This window comes from Monodelphis domestica, chromosome 2 (assembly GCF_027887165.1).
Source record: "Monodelphis domestica isolate mMonDom1 chromosome 2, mMonDom1.pri, whole genome shotgun sequence".
NCBI lineage: Eukaryota > Metazoa > Chordata > Mammalia > Didelphimorphia > Didelphidae > Monodelphis > Monodelphis domestica.
In genome coordinates this window covers 494,491,877-494,515,870 of record NC_077228.1, presented here as the reverse complement: position 1 = coordinate 494,515,870, position 23,994 = coordinate 494,491,877, and the positions used below count along the sequence as shown (strand labels likewise).

Sequence of the window (23,994 nt, the reverse complement as noted above, 5' to 3'; positions counted from 1 at the left end):
AGCAGTTAAGCAACTTGATGCACATTACTCGTGAATGCCTGTGGTCAAATTTGAACTCAGATCTTCCTGACTTCAGGTTCATCAACTAGCTATTTCTCATAGGGGAGCAGAGAGTGAAGCTTGTCTTGGCCCTGTATTAGCTTGCTCAGAAGCACCTTTCAAGCCCCTTTCCTTTCCTGTGTGGTCAGAAATGTTCCCTGAGTGCATTCCTTTTAAATAATAAATTAAAAAAATAATTTTAAATAATGAAAGATGAGAGGTCCTAGGTTCAAATCTGGCCTCGGACATTTCCTAGCAGTGTGACTCTGGGCAGGTCCCAATTGCCTAGCATTTGTTCTTCTGCCTTGGAATGGATACTGAGTGTTTATTCTAAGATGGAAAGTAAGGTTTAAAAAAAAAAAAGCTTACAACCAATTAAATTGCTTTTAAAAAAAAGACATTGTCTTCAGGGGTTCTGTTCTCCTGCCTCCTGCGGTACTGAGTTGGTACTCTCTCTTTCTCCCATTTGCACATCACCTTAGTAGGCTGACAATTTGGCTAGAGAAAAAGATAAGAACTGGGAGGCTTCAGCTAGGAGGGAGGGGAGCAGGCAGGGAGATACCTCCTTAGGAAGCCAGCACCTGGGGCTATGTCCACCTCTTAAGGAGTGAAAGATTACCAAAGTCCATTAGGGGAGAGGTGGAGCCCAAAAGAGTTGTGTAATGAATAGAGAAAGCCCTGGGTGTGTGGTGAGAAGACCTAGTTTAGAGTCCCAGGTCTACCAAGTACTAGCGAAATGTCTTTGGCAAGTCAAGTCGTCTCCTGGCCTCAGTGTCCTTATCTGTAAAATGAGGACAGTAGCTTTATCTACGTCACAGTAACCAGATCGTGTAAATAAAAAGCTTTACTACATAAAACGATGCTACAATGTAAACTACATCAAATGGAAAGACATCAATCTACAGTGGTTCTCAGTTCTCCATCAACTGTGCATCTACAGTGACGGTGGAAGAAAAGGGGAAGAGGTCGTGATGATGATGATGATGATGATGATAAAACACAAACCACATCCTCCATAATTTTGCCAAAGGTTGGCCCTGGCAATTATTTTATATTGGGCAGACTTTTTGTAATTGGCACCCTATCCCAACATCCCATTTTGTTCCCCTCTCTTCTGCTCCTCCAATTCCTTCCCCACCCTCATCGTACAATTCTGGGACAGGTGGAGAAATGGAACCGCCGAGACCAGAAACTCCTGGAAGCAGTGCAGCGGGGAGACGTGAATCGGGTGTCTGCCCTGACCCGCAAGAAGACTGCCCGTCCCACCAAGCTCGACTCTCACGGCCAGTCCCCGTAAGTAAGTCCTCCTGAAGCTCCAGGATTTCTTGTCCCCCTTCCCAGCTCCTGTTCCTCTCTAGAAGATGGGAGAGGGGTTAGGGCAAGCCAATAACCTGGAATCGGCTCCCTCTTTTTTCATCTAAAGGAGCATCCAGGATCATATACACGTACAAGGTAAATTCCCTAAATATGGAACCTGCCCATCAGGAGCATAAATTCGAAGAGACTGGGAGTTGACAGATAGACATAGAGAGGGCATAACGACTAAATCAATGCTAAAATAACACACCAGTTAAATAGAAGGTGGTATTTGTTCTTTGGGAAAACAGAAGGATGAACGGATTTGAAGTTACAAATTCAGATGAAGTGAATTTGGAGGTGGTAGGGTAGACTGGTATCATTCTCCTGTTGCCAGAATGCCTTTGGATACCTGATTTGCTCACTCTAGCTGCTTGCCCATCTTCAGATGGGTCTCTGGATTTCTCCTGTGCCCAATTTAGTAGGAAGCAATGACTTCAGTTCCCTTTTTAATCCCCTGAGTTGTTTGAGGCTACTCGGGAACAGGAATTCTGGCTTCTCTCTCTGCCTCTGTCTCCTTCTTCTATGAGATCTTTTGGCCAATTGCCATCCCTTTCTGGGGCAACCAGTTTAGAATCGGAGTGATGGGTTAGGGAGGCGGTGATAGGGGATGGTGGGTTATCGAGAATGGGTCACTTCTTGGCTCCCCTCCAGCCACCTTATCCTTCTCTTCCTTTGGTCTGGCCAGGTTCCACCTAGCAGCATCCAAAGGGTTGACGGAGTGCCTGAGTATACTCTTGACGAATGGGGCCGAAATCAACAGCAAGAATGAGGATGGTGAGTTCCAGAGAGATTTTTCCATTTGCCCTCTCCTTGAGAGGAGAGCCTTTGGGACCCACGAGAGCTTCTGACCACAGGCCCCAGTATGGTTTCCGTCACATGCCTTAGCCAGCGTCCCTACAGGGGCTCTCCCCATAAAGTTAGGTGTGACTCACCCTCACCCCACAGCAAGGACCCAGCCACTGGGGGAACAGGAATTTCTGGCCTTATGTCGCTGTAAGCTGTTCTGTCTAATCTCCCTCTGATTATCTGTGCGTCTTTGCTCTCCCTCCCTGTGAGTCACCAGGGCTGTGTGGGTCCCTCTCCCCATCTCTCTTTCCAGGAAGCACCGCCCTGCACTTGGCCACTATTTCTTGCCAGCCTCAGTGTGTCAAGGTCCTGCTACAGGTATGGAGAAAACCCCAAGATGCTACTCCTCTTGGGGTAGAGACTACAGATTTGCAGGTGGGATCATGGGGGTGCAGGGAGGGTGTCATCCAACTTTGCCTCATAGGACTGTTCCACCAGATCCACAACTAGCTGTTCCCTTAGCTTGGGGCAGTCCTCACCAAGCAGAGTGGGCACATTCTCGTGATGCTCAGGAGCGCTTCCTGAGGGTAGTACGTCACTATGTATAAACCAGCATTTATCGAACACCTCCTGTGTTATCATACTGGGGGTACATGTCAGAGAGGGAAAATGACAGAACTTGGCATGGTTTACCAGCTCCCTCATGGGATCTTCCAGTCAATAGAAGGGCATAAAATGTGAAACCAATAACTACAAAATTCTATGTATATCCGGAGCTACAAAACAAAATGCTCTATGATATTATGGGAAGAAAAGTTCAATATTAACTGGAGTATCTGGGAAGGCTTCAGAGCAGAGGCGAGATTTGAATGGGGCTCTAAAGGATAGGTAGGAATTCAGCAAATGAAAATGGAGATAGAAGACATTTCAGGCATAGGAAACTGAGCAAAGATATGAAGGAAGGGAAGTATAGAATGTGATTAAATGGTCTAGTCTAGCTTGAGCATGGAGAAAAGAATAGCATAAGACTGGAGAGCCAGGGGTTGGGCAAGCTGGTGGAGGGCTTTAAATGCCAGGCAAAAGAATATGGACTTTATTAAAAAGATAAATAGGGAGCTACTGAAAATTCTTGAGTAGAGCAGGGGCAGGACCAGCCTTCTTCATGTGGATAGAGGGCAGCTATGTGGCACAATGGATTGAGGACCAGGCTCGGAGATGGGAGGTCCTGGGTTCAAATTTAACCTCAGATATTACTAGCTGTGTGACCTTAAGTCACTTAATGCTACTTACCTCAGTTTCTTGATCTGTCAAATCAGTTGGAGAAGAAATGGCAAACGACTCCAGTGTTTTTGCCAAGAAAACCCCAAATGGGGTCATGAAGAGTCAGATACAACTAAACAACAGTATGTGTTAACAGAGGAGAGAATGGAGGCAGGAAGGCTTGTTAAGAGGCTTTTATAATAGTCTAGGTGGTTGGTGAGGGCCCATATTGCCTTGGGGGCTGTGGGAATAGAGAAGATGGGAAGATGCAAGAGTTAGAATTGACCAGCCAGTGATAACTGATTAATATCCAGTTAAAATGATAAAAGAATGGATAAAAAGTAAAGATAACACCAAGATTTTTTTAAACCCTTACCTTCTATCTATTATTATTGATAGAATCTATCAATATCATCATAGATCTATCAAATTGATAGATTTATTATAATCAGTACTGTGCATTGATTCCAAGGCAGAAGAGCAGTAAGACCTAAACAATGGGGGTTCAGTGACTTGCCTAGGGTCACACGGTTAGGGAGTATATGAGACTAAATTTGAACCTAGAACCTCCCATCTCCAAGCTTGGTCCTTGGTCCATTGAGTCACCTAGCTGCCACCAACTCCAAGATTTTGAACATGAGAAAGAGATGTGAATGACTATCATAGGATCAAAGACCTAAAGGGACTTCAGAAGCCATTTAGAGGCTAACCAGAAAAGTTCAACCATCTCATTTTACAGATGGGGAAACTGATACCCATGTTGGGGAAGTTACTTGCCCAAGATCACACAGGTAGTCACATCAAGTGGGATTTAAAAAAAATTCTTTACCTTCTATCTTAGAACCCATACTAAACATTAGTTCCAAGGCAGAAGATCAGTAAAAGCTAGGTAAGGGAGTTAAATGACTTGCCCAGGGTCACATAGCTAGAAAATATCTGAGGTCAAATTTGAACCCAGGACTTCCCATTTCTAGGCCTAGCTCTCTATCTACTGCCCCTGAAGTGAGTTTTTAATCCAGGGTCAGTGTGCTTTCCACCATGCTGCCAATTATGTAAGCTGATAAATCTCCCTCCAGTCCTTAGTTTGTAGCATTCCCTTCCTCTTGACTTTCTTTATATATATATTGCATATACTTATGAACGTGTCATAGTCTCCTAGTAGAATATAAGCTCCTTGAAGACTAGTATGTTTTCAAATTTCCAGCACCTACCGCAGTGATTTGAAAAAAGCAGGCAATGAGAGACAGAGAAATGGAGCTCAGAGGAGAGGTCTGGACTGGAAGTACACAGAAGGGAGGCATCTTCACAGAACAGTAATGGATAAAGTCATGGGAATTAATAAATTTGCCAAAGGAGGGAGTATGGAAAGAGAAGAGGACTAAAGTCAGACGGTCGAGATGTACTCTTAGGAGTTGGGAAGAGGAGAAATTGAAGCCAGAAAGTGAAAAACTAGGGAAAGAGGAAGAGAGCCAAGAAAGAATGCTATCTCTAAAGCCAAGAGAGAAGAGAATATGCCAAGGAAAGTGGTGGTCCCCAGTGTCAAGTGCTGTTGGGAAGCCCAAGAGGATGATCATTATGTTTGGTGATGAAGAGTTTGTTGGTGATCTTTGAAAAGACATAGTGTTTGTCCATTGGGGGCTGATGACCTAGCTGGGGAGCAGAAACATGAAAGAGCATTAAGATGAACTTGTAAAGCAACCCCAGAAAAGTCAAAATGGTAGAGGCTGTTGGGAAAATGTTGATACTGTCTCTTTGAAGTTCCTTTCTAGTGTCCCAGTTATGGCTATGAACCCTGAAGTCCCAGCAGTGGACACAATTGCTATTTGTACTAAAATTTGTTTTTGTTGTATATCCTGATCTTTTTCTGGATTGTACCATACTAGACTGTCCGTAGCTGGCTCCTTAGGGTTTTGTTTTCTCCATTTTCGCATCCATAATTTTTGACTTAGAGTAGGGAGATGGTTGGTGGTGGTGATGGATGGGAGGGTTGTCTATAGGGGTCATGCCAATTCTATTTTGACATTTCCTAGCACGGTGCCAATGAAGATGCAGTGGATGGAGAAAACCGAAGCCCCCTACACTGGGCTGGTGAGTGTTGGGGATCCTGAGGGATAGGAGTGGATGTGTGTAGGGCGGTGGTGATGACTGGTGTCGGGACAGAAGAAGGAGAGGGTCCTTCTAGGAATCTGGATTAAGCTGGGTTGTGTGCCTTTATGCCAATGGGTCCTCCTCTTGACTCAAACTCTTCTTTAATCCCACATAAACCAGCGTCATCTGGCTGCGCCTCTAGTGTATTGCTCCTTTGTGATCATGAAGCTTTTCTGGATGTTCTCGATAATGTGAGTGTCCCCTGTGGAGCCTGGAGAATGCCTTCAAGAGAGGAGTTGCTATCTTTGAACACAATTAGTTTGGAGGACCAATACACTAAATTCAATGCCTTGGACTTGTTCATCCCTTGCTAGAGGGGTCAAAACTCCATGTTCCTCAGGCAATTCAGGGGGAAATGCTATGGATCTCTATTTGCAATGAGGGAGTAGGGAGTGCCTGCTCCCCTCCTTCCCATCAAGTTGTTGGTAGCGGGGATGTTGGCAGGAGGAGGGAGGAGATAGGCTCAGCCTCTGGTATTTCCTGGCTCTCTTAGCTGTCCCCATTCCCCACCTATGTAGGATGGAAGGACTCCTCTGATGATTGCATCACTGGGTGGTCATGCTGCCATCTGTGCCCAGCTCTTGCAGAGAGGTGCCCGGGTTAACGTCACAGACAAAGAAGACAAGTGAGCCCCCAGCCCCAACCTTCCCCCAATTTTTCTCCAAACCAGATTTCAGGCCCCATCGTCCTGTCTCTTGTGCCAACAGGTGTGATGGTGGGAAAGGGGGGCATGCATGTGTGTGTATATATATGGGAAATTTTTCCTGCCTCAGTTGCATGGCTAAGCTGTGCTTTTTTTTCCCTTGGGGAGGATCAGGAAAATAATTCTTGTGCCTTGTGTCCTTATCCCCTTCAACTACTGATCCTTATGCCCTGCTCTTTGCCACAACTATCCAGGCCTATTGGTCAAGTCCAAAGGCTTTGCCACAAGGCTGGTATGACCCCCACCCCATCAGCCAGTCAGGCAGTCAACAAGCATTTATTAAACATCTACTATGTGCCAGGTGGGGGGCATTGGATAGAATATTGCACCTGGAGTCAGGAAGAACTAAATTCAAATCTAGCCTCAGATACTTACTAGCTGTGTGACCTTAGGCAAGTCACTTAACTCTACTTGCCTTCCATTTCTTCCTCTGTCAAATGAGCTGAAGAAGGAAATGGCAAATCACTCCAGGGTCTTTGCCAAGAAAACCCCAAACAGGGATACAAAGAGTCATAAACGACTGAAATGACTGAATAACAGCATGTGCCAGGCACTGTACTAAGTTCTGGGGATAAGGAAAAAGGCAAAAAATAAACTTGTTCTCAGGGAGCTTGCAGTCTAATGGTGGAGAAAACAGGCAAAGATATAGAAACAAGATATCTATAACTAGAGTTTATATATCTATCCCTATAGGTGTCTATATCATAAGTTGGGGGTAATCTCAGAGGGAAGGCACTAAGGTTACAGACTGGGAAAGATTAAAGCCTTGGAGAAGGTGGGTCTTTAACGGAGACTTGAAGGAAACCAGGGAAGCTTCTGGATGATCAGTAGAGTCAGTAAGAGCCAGGGCTCCAAAAATCAATTGTCTGACACATCCCTCTGCACCCCACAGATCAGCTCTGATCCTGGCCTGTGAGAAGGGGAGTGCAGAGGTGGCAGAACTGCTCTTGAGCCACGGGGCAGATGTAGGGGCTGTGGACTGCATGGGCCATGATGCCTTGTACTATGCTCTGCGCACCCAAGACAAGGAACTGTGGAGGCTGCTCCGTCAGGCTCTGAATCGCCGCCAGCGTGGAGGTGAGACAAGCTAGACCTAATCTTCCCCTGTCACTCCCCATCCTCAAACCAATTCTCACCGAATTCCTAAGCCTTTGTGGCTTTATTGGTGGCTTTGAAGATTCCTCCTAGAACATCCTTCCCTTTCAAAGTCATAGCAACATTATATTCACATGATTTATTACTGCCATTTTTATTTTATTTTATTCTTTAAAAAAAAAAAACAAACAAACCTTACCTTCCATCTTAGAATCAGGTATTGGTTCCAAGGCAGAAGACTGGTAAGGGCTAGGGTTAAGTGACTTGCCCAGGGTCACACAGCTAGGAAGTGTCTGAGGTCAGGACTTTATCCTTTTAGGATGAAAAAGTGAGCATGCCACATTCCAAAGGGCAAAGCTACATAATTATTTAAGGAAGCCCTGACTCTCCTGTGGGCAACTCTGACTAAGACTATCTCTGGGCAAAATGCAAGTCCATAAAGCCCCAGCTACCTAAGCCTTCATTGTTAGGACAGTCTCCTTAGGTGGGGATTTACAATACAGCTCTGGTTTGAGGTCGCTAGGTGGTATGATGAATGGATAAAATGGGAAACCTAGAGTCAGGAAGACCTGAGTTCAAATTCTGTCTTGGAATCTAGCTGTATGCCTCTGGGCAATTCTCAGTTCAGTCATGTGCAAAAGGGGATAAGAACAGCCCCTGTCTCAAAGAGTTGTAAGAACAGCTCCTCTCTCAGAGTTGTAAAACAACCCCTCTTTCAAAGAGTTGTAAGAACAGCCCCTCTCTCAAAGTGCTGTAAGAACAACCCCTCTCTCAAAGAGCTATAAGAACAGCCCCTCTCTCAGAGTTGTAAGAACAGCCCCTCTCTCAGAGTTGTAAGAATAGCCCCTCTCTCAAAGAGCTGTAAGAACAGCCCCTCTCTCAAAGAGCAGTAAGAACAGCCCCCTCTCAAAGAGCTGTAAGAACAGCCCCTCTCTCAAAGAGCTGTAAGAACAGCCCCTGTATCAAAGAGTTGTAAGAACAGCCCCTCTCTCAGAGTTGTAAGAACAGCCCCCTCTCAAAGAGCTGTAAGAACAGCCCCTCTCTCAAAGAGCTGTAAGAACAGCCCCTGTCTCAAAGAGTTGTAAGAACAGCCCCGCTCTCAGAGTTTTAAGAACAGCCCCTCTCTCAAAGAGCTGTAAGAACAGCCCCTCTCTCAAAGAGCTGTAAGAACAGCCCCTCTCTCAGAGTTGTAAGAACAACCCCTCTCTCAAAAAGCTGTAAGAACAGCCCCTCTCTCAGAGTTGTAAGAACAGCCCCTCTCTCAGAGTTGTAAGAACAGCCCCTCTCTCAAAGAGCTGTAAGAACAGCCCCTCTCTCAAAGAGCTGTAAGAATAGCCCCTCTCTCAAAGAGCTGTAAGAACAGCCTCTCTCTCAAAGAGCTATAAGAACAGCCCCTCTCTCAGAGTTGTAAGAACAACCCCTCTCTCAGAGTTGTAAGAACAGCCCCTCTCTCAGAGTTGTAAGAACAGCCCCTCTCTCAAAGAGCTGTAAGAACAGTCCCTCTCTCAGAGTTGTAAGAACAGCCCCTCTCTCAGAGTTGTAAGAACAGCCCCTCTCTCAAAGAGCTGTAAGAACAGCCCCTCTCTCAAAGAGCTGTAAGAACAGCCTCTCTCTCAAAGAGCTATAAGAACAGCCCCTCTCTCAGAGTTGTAAGAACAGCCCCTCTCTCAGAGTTGTAAGAACAGCCCCTCTCTCAGAGTTGTAAGAACAGCCCCTCTCTCAGAGTTGTAAGAACAGCCCCTCTCTCAGAGTTGTAAGAACAGCCCCTCTCTCAAAGAGCTGTAAGAACAGCCCCTCTCTCAAAGAGCTGTAAGAACAGCCCCTCTCTCAGAGTTGTAAGAACAGCCCCTCTCTCAAAGAGCTGTAAGAACAGCCCCTCTCTCAGAGTTGTAAGAACAGCCCCTCTTTCAAAGAGCTGTAAGAACAGCCCCTCTCTCAAAGAGCTGTAAGAACAGCCCCTCTCTCAAAGAGCTGTAAGAACAGCCCCTCTCTCAAAGAGCTGTAAGAACAGCCTCTCTCTCAAAGAGCTATAAGAACAGCCCCTCTCTCAGAGTTGTAAGAACAGCCCCTCTCTCAGAGTTGTAAGAACAGCCCCTCTCTCAAAGAGCTGTAAGAACAGCCCCTCTCTCAAAGAGTTGTAAGAACAGCCCCTCTCTCAGAGTTGTAAGAACAGCCCCTCTCTCAAAGAGTTGTAAGAACAGCCCCTCTCTCAGAGTTGTAAGAACAGCCCCTCTCTCAGAGTTGTAAGAACAGCCCCTCTCTCAAAGAGCTGTAAGAACAGCCCCTCTCTCAGAGTTGTAAGAACAGCCCCTCTCTCAGAGTTGTAAGAACAGCCCCTCTCTCAAAGAGCTGTAAGAACAGCCCCTCTCTCAAAGAGCTGTAAGAACAGCCCCTCTCTCAAAGAGCTGTAAGAACAGCCCCTCTCTCAGAGTTGTAAGAACAGCCCCTCTCTCAAAGAGCTATAAGAACAGCCCCTCTCTCAAAGAGCTGTAAGAACAACCCCTCTCTCAGAGTTGTAAGAACAGCCCCTCTCTCAAAGAGCTGTAAGAACAGCCCCTCTCTCAGAGTTGTAAGAACAGCCCCTCTCTCAAAGAGCTGTAAGAACAGCCCCTCTCTCAAAGAGCTGTAAGAACAGCCCCTCTCTCAAAGAGCTGTAAGAACAGCCTCTCTCTCAAAGAGCTATAAGAACAGCCCCTCTCTCAGAGTTGTAAGAACAGCCCCTCTCTCAGAGTTGTAAGAACAGCCCCTCTCTCAAAGAGCTGTAAGAACAGCCCCTCTCTCAAAGAGTTGTAAGAACAGCCCCTCTCTCAGAGTTGTAAGAACAGCCCCTCTCTCAGAGTTGTAAGAACAGCCCCTCTCTCAAAGAGCTATAAGAACAGCCCCTCTCTCAGAGTTGTAAGAACAGCCCCTCTCTCAAAGAGTTGTAAGAACAGCCCCTCTCTCAGAGTTGTAAGAACAGCCCCTCTCTCAGAGTTGTAAGAACAGCCCCTCTCTCAAAGAGCTGTAAGAACAGCCCCTCTCTCAGAGTTGTAAGAACAGCCCCTCTCTCAGAGTTGTAAGAACAGCCCCTCTCTCAAAGAGCTGTAAGAACAGCCCCTCTCTCAGAGTTGTAAGAACAGCCCCTCTCTCAAAGAGTTGTAAGAACAGCCCCTCTCTCAAAGAGCTGTAAGAACAGCCCCTCTCTCAAAGAGCTGTAAGAACAGCCCCTCTCTCAAAGAGCTGTAAGAACAACCCCTCTCTCAGAGTTGTAAGAACAGCCCCTCTCTGAAAGAGCTGTAAGAACAGCCCCTCTCTGAAAGAGCTGTAAGAACAGCCCCTCTCTCAAAGAGCTGTAAGAACAGCCCCTCTCTCAAAGAGCTGTAAGAACAGCCCCTCTCTCAAAGAGCTGTAAGAACAGCCCCTCTCTCAGAGTTGTAAGAACAGCCCCTCTCTCAAAGAGCTATAAGAACAGCCCCTCTCTCAAAGAGCTGTAAGAACAGCCCCTCTCTCAAAGAGCTGTAAGAACAACCCCTCTCTCAGAGCTGTAAGAACAGCCCCTCTCTCAAAGAGCTATAAGAACAGCCCCTCTCTCAAAGAGCTGTAAGAACAGCCCCTCTCTCAAAGAGCTGTAAGAACAGCCCCTCTCTCAAAGAGCTATAAGAACAGCCCCTCTCTCAAAGAGCTGTAAGAACAGCCCCTCTCTCAAAGAGCTGTAAGAACAACCCCTCTCTCAGAGCTGTAAGAACAGCCCCTCTCTCAAAGAGCTATAAGAACAGCCCCTCTCTCAAAGAGCTGTAAGAACAGCCCCTCTCTCAAAGAGCTGTAAGAACAGCCCCTCTCTCAAAGAGCTGTAAGAACAGCCCCTCTCTCAAAGAGCTGTAAGAACAGCCCCTCTCTCAGAGTTGTAAGAACAGCCCCTCTCTCAAAGAGCTATAAGAACAGCCCCTCTCTCAAAGAGCTGTAAGAACAGCCCCTCTCTCAAAGAGCTGTAAGAACAACCCCTCTCTCAGAGCTGTAAGAACAGCCCCTCTCTCAAAGAGCTATAAGAACAGCCCCTCTCTCAAAGAGCTGTAAGAACAGCCCCTCTCTCAAAGAGCTGTAAGAACAGCCCCTCTCTCAAAGAGCTGTAAGAACAGCCCCTCTCTCAGAGTTGTAAGAACAGCCCCTCTCTCAGAGTTGTAAGAACAGCCCCTCTCGCAAAGAGCTGTAAGAACAGCCCCTCTCGCAAAGAGTTGTTTCGAGAATCAGTTGAGATTATGTGTAAACGTGAAGGGCTTTCCAGATCTTAGAGCTTTCTGTAAAAGTTAGGTATTATTATTATTATTATTATTATTATTATCAACGAAGAGAAAGGCAATGCTTCTTAGGAAAGGACACTTCCTGGAGCAGGTCCTTTCTCAAGAATTTCAGTGGTAGTATTGAGGCCAGCAAATATTTATTAAACACTTCCCGAGTGTGTGACAGGACAGTTCTGAGTGCTAGGAGAAATACAAAGTCTAGATGAGACTTTGTCCTCCATCTTTTGGTCTAACAGGAGGTCTGACGGTGAGGACAACAACCAGAGAGCTATAAGCACTTTTTAAGGGATCCAGATACAAAATCCAAGGCAGTGTCTCCCACAAGGAGTTCACATTCTAATGAGGAAGAAGGGCCATTACACTTGTTGGGGGGAGGAAGCTCCAGAGAGGTACTTTGGTTCTTTGTCAGAGTCTGTAAACCAAAGGTGCCACCTAAATGACAGCTGTTGTTTTCTGACAGGTCAAGGACTGGCTCAACATCCTGATCTGTCATCTCAGGTAAAAAGCAAAGCCTTTCCCTTTGAACCCCATATCCCAGACAACCTTACTCCAGTGGCTCTGTGGGAAGGTATCCAAGGGCTGGGCTTGGGAAAGGACTTCTTTTAGGATGTATTCTTTATTTCTCTTCTGTCTTAGATTCAATACTCTGTATGAGTTCTAAAGGCAGAAGAGTGCTAAGGGCTAGGCAGTAGGGGTTAAATGACTTGCCCAGGGTCACCCAGCAAGAAGTATCTAAAGTCTGATTTGAACCCAGGCCTCCTGTTTCCAGCTTTACCCATAGAGTTGCCCCCCTTTCAGAGCTGCATCTCACTCTGTGTTTATTCTAGGGCTCTCCACCTAATTGCCCAATAAGAGCAGAGCCAGAGGAAGAGGATGACAAAGAGGAAGGAGGTAAGGAGCTGTGCAGCCCTCAGGAATGGAGGAGGAAATATGAAGCAGAGAGGAAGAAAGTCTCCCAGCTGGAGCAGGAGCTGGTAAAAAAGGCAGAAGAGTGTAAGAGCCAGGCTACAGCCTGCCAGGGTCTGGAGAGCAGTGTGCGAGAGCAGGTTCAGGAGCTGGGACTGCTCTTGGCCAAGGAGTCCAGAGACCCAGGCGGGCAAGGAGTCAGCCCGCGGCCTGGGGGGGATGGCATGGAGCACAGCTGTGTCCTGGACCTGTTGGTGGAACAGGTGCAAGAACTGAAGAGACAGCACCAGGCGGCCGGAGGGCTCCAGCGTGAAAGCCAGGGGAAGGCCCGGCCGGAGGGGCAGAGTCCGGTGGAGGAGGTCCCGGGGAAGGCCAAGGGAGAGCAGCTGGCAGACGTACCAGGCCAAGGAAGTGGAGATCCAGCGCTTGCCCTGAGAGAGGAAAGGAGGAGGCCTCCCGGGGCTGAGCCGGCAGGCATGGTGGCCCTGGGTCAGCTCCTGCTGCAGCTGAGGGAGGAACTGACTGCGGTGTGGAGGGACAAGGATGCTGCCCGAGGGGTCCTGGGCAGACCGGCAGGGAAAGGGGTCTGGGGCACCAGCCAGGCCGAGGCTGCGGCAGCTGCCTGGGAGAAGATGGAAGCCCGGCTAGAGCAGGTGCTGGCCAGGCTGGATCGGGCCAAGGCCGGACTGCATATGGAGAGCCCGGAGTGCCCAGAGGGGGCTTCCCTCCAAGCCCAGGCCACCTCGCCCACAAGCCCAGCCAGAGAAGGCCAGGCCCAGGAGGAAAGGGCCCAGGAAGCCCGGGGGGAGCCCCTCGGAGCTCCGGAGGGAGCTGGGCCCAAGGGCCAGCTGGAGAAGGAGGTGTCTGCCCTGCGGCTGAGCAACAGTAACCTGCTGGAGGAGCTGGGCCAGCTGGGCCGGGAGCGCCAGCGGCTGCAGGGGGAGCTGCAGGCTCTGGGCCAGCGGCTGCAGCGGGAATACATGCCCAGGCCCGAGGCTCAGGGCCAGCTGCAGCAGCTGCGCAGCAGCGTGGGGCTGCTGGCCGAGGAGCTGGCGGCCGAGAAGGAGGCCACGGAGCAGCTCCGCAGGCGCCTGGAGGCCCAGAGCACCGGCCTGCAGGGGCTGAGGGATCGATTGCCCCCTGACCTGAGCCCCCAGGGCTCGACCTCGGACCCCCTGGAGGAGCTGCAGGCCTGTGTGGGAGCCCTGGTGGCCAGATATGACCAGGCGCAGCGGGAGCTGGCCAGCCTGGAGAGAGAAAACCAGCGGCTGAAGGGCAGCTGCCAGGACGCTGGGGCCCCCCAGGCTGTCCCCCAGGTCGCTGCCCTGGAGCAGGACCTGGGCAAGCTGGAGGAGGAGCTTCGGGCTGTGCAGGCCACCATGGGGGGGAAGAGCCAGGAGATTGGGAAGCTGAAGCAGCTGCTGTACCAGGCCACGGAGGAGGTGGCCGAGCTGCGGGCGCGAGAAGCGGTCAGCCTGAAGCAGCAGGAGAAGAGCCGGGCGTCCCTAGTGGCCCAGGCGCAGTCCTGGGGCCAGGAGCTCAAGGCTGTGCTGGAGAAGTACAACAACGCCTGCAAGGAGACAGGGCAGCTGCGGGATGCTGTGGCTGAGGAGCGGCGGCGCAGCCGGGAGCTGGCTGCCCGGGCCACTGAGCAGGAGCGCCAGGCCAGGGAGATGAGGGGCCGCTCCGAGCAGTTTGAGAAGGCTGGTGAGGTGCTCAAAGAGAAGATGGACCAGCTCATTGCGGCCTGCAGGGAAAAGGAGGCCAAGGTAAGAAGACCGAGCCAGCCAGGGGGCTCCAGAGACCTGGAGCTAAGGATGCTGAAGGTCCTGAGGCAGGCGCAGAACCACTGACCCGATTCTGTTCATAAATGAGCCAGATGATATCCCAATGGTGGCCACAGCGGCCATGCAAGGTGTTAGAGGGAGGATGGAGAAATGGAAGATTTAGTCCCTCTCCTGAGGGTATTGGGAGGGTGGGAGTGTACCTGGAGGGATCCATAGTGCAAGGCTTCTGTTGGGATGGTGGTGGGAAATGCCCCGACCCGTAGCATTGCCCCAGGCAAGTCACAATCTGCTGGACCTCAGGCTCTTCTTCAGAAAAATCAAGAAATCGCCCCAAATGATCTCTAAAGTCCCAGCTCTATCTCTGCGTGCTTAAATGACATGCTGGCGTTTTGTGGGTTGGCTCTGGGAACCTACCCACCATTTTAGCATTGTTTCTAAGGGGAAATGCGTCCTGAATTCCAAAACAACTGACTTGCAAACCCTAAACCCTTAAGAACTTCCCTTAGTGAGTTCACAACCTCCTGCACGAGGAAAAAACCAAACCCAAGTTAGATGGCTTTGAAAGGGCTGCCATAACCCCAGATGATCGGTATGGGAAACAACTTAAGAATGTCAGAAAACCATCTAAACAAATGGCAATTGATCTTAGCCCAGAGTGCATAAGTTTAAAGGAATGATCAAAATGAGGTGGGGCTAAGCTAGAAGACTTCCTGCAGGTTTGGAGCCAGGCTTTCAAGGAAGGGAGGGGACACAGATGGATGAACTGGACCCAAGAAAAAGGACCTTAACTTCCTCTCCATGTGTTTTGGTCTCTACTTATTTGGTGGTGTTTGTCAAGGCATAGTTGGTATTTTATTTTTTAAACCTTTACCTTCTGTCTTGGTATCAATTTTAAGACAAAAGAGCAGCAAGAGCTAAGCAATTGGGGTTAAGTGACTTGCCCAAGGTTACAAAACTAAGAAGCATCTGAGGCTAGATTTGAACCCAGGCCCTCCTGATCTAGATCTGGCACTCCAGCTGCCCCTGTAGTCTGTATTAGGCAGGCATCTGATGCCTTTTGTGTGTGGGAGTGAGATAGGGAGGAAATGGGAGTTCTGGGTTGACAGCATTGATTCCCTCTTCTAACTCTGACTCCAGATCAAAGAGTTGCTGAAGAAACTGGAGCAAATGTCAGCTGAAGTCCTTGCTGTTCGTGGGGAAAATACCCACCTGGTGCTTCAGCTGCAGGTAGGTCATACTTTTGGAGAACTCTGAAAAGGAGGCTGAGGGGGACTGGTAAGACTGTGGGCAGAGTCCCTGATGAGTAGATCCTTACTGATCCTTGGGATTTGGTGTCTGCCAGCCCATAACCTCAGCTAGCTTTTTGTTTCCATGTCTCTTATGTTATTAGGGACATTATTTTCCATTATGGTCATTAGTGGGTGGTTGTGCCTACTTAAGGCTGTAATATTTAGGAAGGGGGGCATTGTGTCTTAGCAGAACTCCCAGGGTATGATAGCTTTCTGCAGGTAATGAGTGCTTCCTAAGTACATATTTTGAGTGGAATTGATTTGGAATAGATTCCTTAAGGGATGTAAGATTCAATCCATTGATATTCATTCCCAGGATTCCCAGAAGAACCACCAGGAAATCATTTCCACATATAGGAACCATCTGCTTAATGCTGCTCGGGTAAGCATATGACCAGGTCAGGATTCTGTATTCGAGAGCTTCTCTGTTTACTGGCTCCTGATAGGAAGGTATGCAGTGGTTTGTGTGGTGTATCTATTTGTATTTAAGAGGAACAACCCTTTCTCTCTCTGAATCATCTTCTTTTCAGGTTCTGGAACAAACTTTTTTTTTCCTTTTAAACATTATTTTATTTGGTCATTTTCAAACATTATTAATTAGAAACAAAGACCATTTTCTTTCCCCCACCCCCTCCCACCACCCCTCCCATTGGTGACTCTGGGTGTCACATGTGCCCTCAATCTGAATTCATTTCCATGTTATTGGTTTTTGCATTAGGGTGTTCATTCAGAGTCTCTCTTCATTCATATCCCCTCCACCCCTGTATTCATGCTGTTGCCTTTCCTCTGTGTTTTTACTCCCACCATTTGTCCTCTGCTTGTGGGTAGTGTTTTTTTCTCCTTGATCCCTGCAGGTTGTTCAGGGACATTGCATTGACACTAATGGAAAAGTCCATTACGTTCGATTGTACCACAGTGTATCAGTCTCTGTGTACAATGTTCTCCTGGTTCTGCTCCTCTCACTCTGCATCAATTCCTGGAGGTCATTCCAGTCCCCATGGAATTCCTTCACTTTATTATTCCTTTGAGCACAATAGTATTCCATCACCAACATATATCACAATTTGTTCAGCCATTCCCCAATTGAAGGGCATCCCCTCATTTTCCAGTTTTTTGCCACCACAAAGAGTGCAGCTATGAATATTCTTGTACATGTCTTTTTCCTTATCTCTTTGGGGTACAAACTCAGCAGTGCTATGGCTGGGTCAAAGGGCAGACAGTCCTTTATCGCCCTTTGGGCATAGTTCCAAATTGCCCTCCAGAATGGTTGGATCAGTTCACAACTCCACCAGCAATGAATTGATGTCCCAACTTTGCCACATCCCCTCCAGTATTCATTACTATCCTTTGCTGTCATGTTAGCCAATCTGCTAGGTGTGAGGTGATACCTCAGAGTTGTTTTGATTTGCATCTCTCTGATTATAAGAGATGTAGAGCACTTTTTCATGTGCTTATTAATAGTTTTGATTTCTTTAGCTGAAAACTGCCTATTCATGTCCCTTGCCCATTTATCAATTGGAGAATGGCTTGATTTTTTTGTATAATTGATTTAGCTCTTTATAAATTTGAGTAATTAGATCTTTGTCAGAGGTTTTTGTTATGAAGATTGTTTCCCAATTTGTTGCTTCCCTTCTGATTTTGGTTGCATTGGTTTTGTTTGTTCAAAAACTTTTTAATTTGCTACAATCAAAATTATTTATTTTACATTTTGTGACTCTTTCTATGTCTTGCTTGGTTTTAAAATCTTTCCCTTCCCAAAGGTCTGACATGTATACTATTCTGTGTTCACCTAATTTACTTATAGTTTCCTTCTTTATGTTTAAGTCATTCACCCATTCTGAATTTATCTTGGTATAGGGTGTGAGGTGTTGATCCAAACCTAATCTCTCCCATACTGTCTTCCAGTTTTCCCAGCAGGTTTATCAAATAGTGGATTTTTGTCCAAAAGCTGGGGTCTTTGGGTTTGTCATAGACTGTCTTGCTGAGGTCACTTACCCCAAGTCTATTCCACTGATCCTCCTTTCTGTCTCTTAGCCAGTACCAAATTGTTTTGATGACTACTGCTTTATAATATAGTTTGAGATCTGGGACTGCAAGGCCCCCTTCCTTTGTATTTTTTTTAAATTTCCCTGGATATCCTTGATCCTTTGTTCTTCCAAATGAACTTTGTTATGGTTTTTTTCTAATTCTGTAAAAAAAAATTTTTGGAAGTTCAATGGGTATGGCACTAAATAGATAAGTTTGGGTAGGATGGTCATTTTTATTATATTGGCTCATCCTACCTATGAGCAGTTAATGCTTTTCCAATTGCTCAAGGCTAATTTTAGTTGTGTGGAGAGTGTTTTGTAGTTGTGTTCATATAGTTCCTGTGTTTGTCTCGGGAGGTAGATTCCTAGGTATTTTATTTTGTCTAAGGTGATTTTGAATGGGATTTCTCTTTCTAGTTTTTGCTGCTGAGCTGTGTTGGAGATATATAGAAAAGCTGATGACTTATGTGGGTTTATTTTGTATCCTGCAACTTTGCTAAAGTTGTTGATTATTTCAACTAGCTTTTTGGTTGATTCTCTAAGATTCTTTAAGTAAACCATCATGTCATCCACAAAGAGTGATAACTTGGTCTCCTCCTTGCCTATTTTAATGCCTTTAATTTCTTTTTCTTCTCTAATTGCTACTGTTAGTGTTTCTAGTACAATGTTAAATAATAGAGGTGATAATGGGCATCCTTGTTTTACTAGGAACAAACTTTTTTGTTCTTTACCCTTCCTTTAGTCCCTTTGCCTCTCTGCTTCAGTGCTAACTGGAACCAATTTACTCCCATTAGGGTGTCTTGGGTCTGACTTCTGGGAAGGAGGGATACGTAGGTTGCCCACTTTCTTATTTATTCTACCTCCTTTGCTTCAGCTCCATTCATGTCTCCCATCTTCCTTGTGTGCACAGGGCTATATGGAACAGGATGTATACAAGATCTTGCTTCGGATTCTCAAGATGCAGGAGTGAGTTCCGATGGATGATGCTGGATGAGCGACTTCTCTGCTGTGAGTTTTAGTGATAATTATGAAGGTGTAGGGAAGAGAGGGGCTGGAAAGAGAAGAGAATTTGGAAGATGAAGTTTCAGTAGAGGTCCCCCTTCCTTTTTGCCTCTGGTTCCTTGTGAGTGACTAAGATTGAAGAGACTTTTGGAGAGCCGATCTAAGGGGGGGGGGGTGGGATTAATGGAAACAGAGTGATTGGCTAACTGTGGAGAGAGTTCAAGAAGTCATCTGAGGGGAGTCCTTCCTGGTGGAGAAGTTAGTATAAACTCATGGTCAGTTAAAGGGGGGGTAGCAATTGATGGGGGTGATAACTCCCATGGTACAATCCAAGAATGCTGGAGATTCCCAATTCCCTCAATTTGTTTTCCACCCCACATTCATTTCATTCCTCTGTTTCTAAGCAAAGTGGACTAGTTCACATATATGGGGTCTCCTTTGAGCACTTGATGTGGGGTATATGGGGACTGAGAAGCCTAGAATGTACATTTCCTTCTTAATGGCCTCTTCTTTTTTACAGAAGGCAAGAGCAGCATCAGAGACCAGAACCATGGCCTTGGTGTGGTGGTGGGGCTGGCCGATAGCAGTGGTGTGGGCTGGGCTTCCCTAACCTGGAAGACCCCAGATCTGAGAAGCTCAACCTCAGATGCCAGGACTGATGGAACCAGAAAAAAAAAAAGCAAACAACATGGAGGAAACCATCTTTGTGGAAAATAAAGCAGGAGCCAGTATGGTGTTGGATCTCATTGCTTTTTCCATCTGGGGCCGGTGTGGGGGTGGTAGAAGGGTAGACATCTCCTAGCTCTCTTTGGAATTAGACCCAAATGGCCTCTCACCCCTGGGGAGGACCTTTCCTCTTCCCAACACTATTTCATATGAAGATAATGACAATCTCTTCTCATTAGGGGCATCAAGTTGACATAAGCTTTTTATCTAATGTGTAAAGGGGTAGAAAGCTAGGTTATATTCGAAACTGTGAAGTATGGACCTGGTGGGGACCTCTCCTTTCCCCCAAGCAGTTCTTTTTTCAGCCAGGACAAGTTTCCTTTATTCTATAAAGACTTCTACTACCACCCCTTTTTATGAATTACTCCCAAAGCAACCAGGCTGCTGGATGAGAGGAGAAATACTGAGTGGCCTTGGAGGTTGGTCCTACAGTTGAATTCTTCCAATTCTGGTTTCTCTGATGGAGGCAAGATGATATAGGTGGGATAGGAAGCTGGCTTTGAATTCACAAAGATGTGGGTTCAAGTTCCATCTTTGATATCCCAGTCAAGTGAATCTTAGGCAAATCACTGAAATTTTCAGTCCCCTAGACTATTCTCTTCAGTCAAAAATGCAAGAAAAGGTGCGGACCTGTATTAGAAGAGGTCATTTCTTAGCATTTTCTGATACCAATAAAATCATGGGCCCGGGTCTATCATCTGATGGGGCCAGTACGCTTCAGTTCAAAAGTGGAGGAATCTTTGCAATTTGTCTCCCCACAGTGCCCTTTATGCAATTCCCATAAGTCTTTTGGACACACAAGTCCCATCTGGAGGTGGGGTGAGATGCTGGGTGAAGTGGGGACAGTGGCTGATATGTATATGGGGAATGGGGATTGGAGTGTTGCTGAACAGAACTAATTTGCCTGGCTCTTGAGTTTCAAGTTTAAACATTTCCATAAGAGAGAGAGAGAGAGAGAGAGAGAGAGAGAGAGAGAGAGAGAGAGAGAGAGAGAGAGAGAGAGAGAGAGAGAGAGAGAGAATATTGAGGGGGAGGAGTATGAGGAGAGAAGAATGGGGAGGTGGTACTCAGAAGGAGAGGGGTTGGGGGGGTGGAGGGGGTGCAGCTGCTTCCTCCAAGTCTGGGTGGGGGAAGAGCAGCTGAGAATCTGGATCAGTTCCTCTAGAGATCCCTCTTGTGGTCTATGGGTGGGTCAGCTTTAATGAGTAGTTGTGGGGGAATGGAGACTGCTTTAAGCAATGGGGGGACAGGGAAGGAGGGATGAAATAGAGGAATGGAGGAGATACATAAATCATCTGCAAGTATTATAAAGGCCCTCCTTACTTGTGGTCATTTGAATAGAAATCTTACTTCTTGATCTTGCTGAGAACAGATGGAAGAATTTGTTTTATTCATCTTTACGTGTCATGGGGTCAGTTGGAAAGGGAGAAGAAACTGAGGCTGGAGAAGCAAAAGGGTTTTGTTTTTTTTTGGGGTGGGGGCGAGTGGGACTGACCTAGACTTATGGAGTGAATCAGGAACAGCCCTGGTAATAGAAGCCAGGCTTCCTGACTCTCTCTGAGGTTTCTGGAAGCTTGGCCCATGATGCAAGGGTTTGGGGAAAGGAGGCATAATGGTAAAACAAAGAAGGCTGGTGCTAGTTCTTTCCTCCTCATTCCAAACTCTAAAATGACTTCTATCCAATACACCATTTTACTTTAAAACAAACACCTAAGGTCTTCAGATACTGAAATTTGCTTTGTAAACAAACTCATGAAGCACACATTAAGCCTAGTCCTCACCTTGTCTGCTTGCAGTTAGCTGAAGTGTTGTGTCCTGAAGGGGGGTAACTGTGAGACCTTGGAATCAGAGCAAATAGACCAGAAGGTGGCCTTGATGGCCAGTACTTGGCATTCTAAATGCCTGAAGAATGCTTGTTGGATTGGACTGGATGGATCAAATGGAAGCAACCGGAAAATCCAGAAAGGGAAGATGACTTCCCTAGGGCAACCTGATGGGTTGGGAAATTCAACAAACATTGGCAGAATGTATTAGGTGCCACACAAAATTTATTAATAATAATAGCACTTATAAAACACTTTACAAGTATCTCATTTTGTCCTCACAATTACCGTGCGAGGTAAGGTGCCTTTAATATCACTCTGGTTTTACAGATGGGGATACTGAAGTAGACAGAGGTGAAGGGACTCACCCAGGGTCACTGAATAAAGGTGTGTCTGAATTTGAACTCAGGTCTTTCTGACTCCAGGCCCATTGTTCTATACACTGTGCCACCTAACTTTAGATAAGACCTGTCCTTGACACTTTGGTGCTTAGGGTTGAGTAAGCTGAATTTTCTTCTGTTTCTTCTGTCTATCCTACCACCTACCCAGGTCAGGCCAAGGTAGAAGATCATAGATTTAGTGGAAGGGCTTTTTGGGGACATCTAGGTCAACTCCTTTATCTTAAGGATAAGGAAACTGAGACCAAGAGAAATAAATTAACTTCAAAGCAGACAGGTAGATTAAAAAACAACACTCTTTTTCTAGGTCAGAAGGGCAAAGGTCTCATGATGGGGTTAAGTGACTTGTTCAGGGTCATCCAGCTAGGGAATATCTGAGGCCAAAATTGAACCCAGGTCCTCCTGACTTTAGGTCAGGTACTCTATCCATTGTGCTAACTAGCTGCCTCACATGCAGATAGAATTTGAATCCAGGTTTTCTGACTCCAAATTCACAGATTTTTCCACTACTCAGACCTCAACTTGAGGACTCTCCTTGGTACCCTATGTGGTGTTCAGGAAATATCTCTGGGGTTAAACTAAATTAGTTGGAGTTGCCTAGGATGATTTCTTATGGTCATCATCAGCTCTGAAATTCTATGATCCCAGTTGCTTAAGCCCCCTCCCCCCTCCCAACCATAATGTGAGTTAATCTTCCTCAAAGATGGTATTTAGATTGAGGTGATTGACAGGACCAGCCACCTAATTCTTGGGCCTGCAAATGAGTTGTTTGTCTGGTCAGGGAGGGGACTTAGAGTTATTGCTATTCATTAGTCAAGGACTAGCAACTCCGGGAGGAAAAACTGGGGAACCGCGAAGGTCCCAACTACCAAAGTTTTCCTACACTAACCCATCCCACCTTTAGCCTCTAGGAGAGTGTTAACGTCTTAGAAAGGTGTGCGGGTGCGTTGGGGGAGGGGCAGTCAAGGTACACCTGTAATGATATCTTTTTGGGCTTGCGGGGAGGGGTGGTACCCCAACTCAGTAAGAAAAGAGAATAAAGCCCCATTAGTCTTTAAGTCAGGGGTTCAAATTCTGCCTTTCCTATACAACTATTACTTTGGTAAAGTTAACAACCTTCCCGGAGTCTCAGTTTTCTTTTGTGTCAAATGAAGTGGTAGGATTAGAATGTTTCCGTAGCCTCTTCCGGCCCTAGAACTAAGTTTCTATGGAGCTGATAATGTATACATTATAACCAGCGTAAGTATCCCAGTGTGGGGAAGGGGGACGGGGCTTGTACTTGATTGGTACCCTTCAGCTCCCATGACCTCAATTTTCAGGGCACCACTTCTACAAAGCTCCCAGGGATGGGAATTTTAAGGGTGGGGTGGGGGTGGGGAGGAGGGTAGGGGAAATTCTACACTCCAGACTCTTAGACTCAACTTTCAATCTGTCACCAGAAGGGGTTAATCCCCACCCACTCCGGGCCCCGGGGTCCGCCTTTAGTCCCGCCCCCTCTCCCGGGCCCTGGCGGGTTTGCCCCGGAGGGGGGCAGCAAGGAGGCGGCCCCAGCTGGAGTCTAGGACTGGACTGAGCTCCTTTGCACCTTGGCCGAAGTGTCTGACCCAATCGGAGCTGTGGAGCCTGCGGGAGCGCCGCTGATTCCCGACTTGGGCCATCCCCACCTCCTTGTCCCGTGCCTGGAGCCCCGGGGGCCCCTTCCCCCCTCCTGTGCAGGAGCTGGTAAGTCCCGCCCCCAGCACCAAACTTTTCTGTTCCGAGCTTTCAGGTCCGGACAATGTATTTGAACTTGGAGGTGGGAGTGAGTGGATAAGTAGGTGGAAGAGGGAGAAGAGGGAGAAAAACTCACTGCTTGCACGTCTAGGAGTCCCGAGTTTCCCCCTTTACACCCCCGTTCCGGCCCCCAGACTGCCCCAGAGCCTGCAGACCCCACTCCCTGGGATCTCTTGCAGTCAGTGCTGGGTAGCCCCCTGCCATCCTGACTTCCAGCTCCGAGAATCCGAGACTCCGAGACTCCAGCTACTTCCACGTCCCAACCCCCGGCTATGGGTCCCTGTGGACCCCATCACCTTGGGGTCCTGGTCTCACCCCACACCTCAGAGCGCCAAGTCTAGCTTCCTTCCACTGTCCGTCCCCGAAGGGACGCCCGGATGCCCCGGCCTAGTCTTGTTGCCTCTGAGCCTGTCCCGTCGGGGTTCGGGGAGCGCTGGGACTCCCAGCGCTTCTGTTTTCTCCCTCCCCCTCCGCTCCAGATGTGCCGCGGCGGCCGCCTCCAGCTGTGGGGGAGGGGGAGGAGGCCGCGGCCGTGGCGGTGGCCTGGCCGGAGTCGAACGGGCGGGGCTGGGAATGGGAGGGGGAGAGGACGGGAG

At 47.5% G+C, this 23,994-nt stretch overlaps 1 protein-coding gene across 1 annotated transcript in view; it reads left to right on the top strand.

Annotated features, from left to right (window-relative positions):
- The window catches only part of ANKRD35 (ankyrin repeat domain 35), a 29,470-nt gene extending 10,051 nt beyond the window's left edge, over positions 1 to 19,419 (top strand). Inside the window, exons 2-14 of the mRNA XM_056819313.1 lie at positions 1,202 to 1,332; positions 2,084 to 2,172; positions 2,498 to 2,562; positions 5,475 to 5,532; positions 5,713 to 5,783; positions 6,111 to 6,217; positions 7,188 to 7,372; positions 12,128 to 12,165; positions 12,495 to 14,342; positions 15,498 to 15,587; positions 15,966 to 16,031; positions 18,587 to 18,684; positions 19,199 to 19,419. Of these exons, the coding sequence (XP_056675291.1) occupies positions 1,202 to 1,332; positions 2,084 to 2,172; positions 2,498 to 2,562; positions 5,475 to 5,532; positions 5,713 to 5,783; positions 6,111 to 6,217; positions 7,188 to 7,372; positions 12,128 to 12,165; positions 12,495 to 14,342; positions 15,498 to 15,587; positions 15,966 to 16,031; positions 18,587 to 18,646 (2,808 nt within the window). The 3' untranslated portion in view covers positions 18,647 to 18,684; positions 19,199 to 19,419. The remainder of the gene's footprint in view (positions 1 to 1,201; positions 1,333 to 2,083; positions 2,173 to 2,497; positions 2,563 to 5,474; positions 5,533 to 5,712; positions 5,784 to 6,110; positions 6,218 to 7,187; positions 7,373 to 12,127; positions 12,166 to 12,494; positions 14,343 to 15,497; positions 15,588 to 15,965; positions 16,032 to 18,586; positions 18,685 to 19,198) is intronic.
- Positions 19,420 to 23,994: the final 4,575 nt, after the last annotated feature.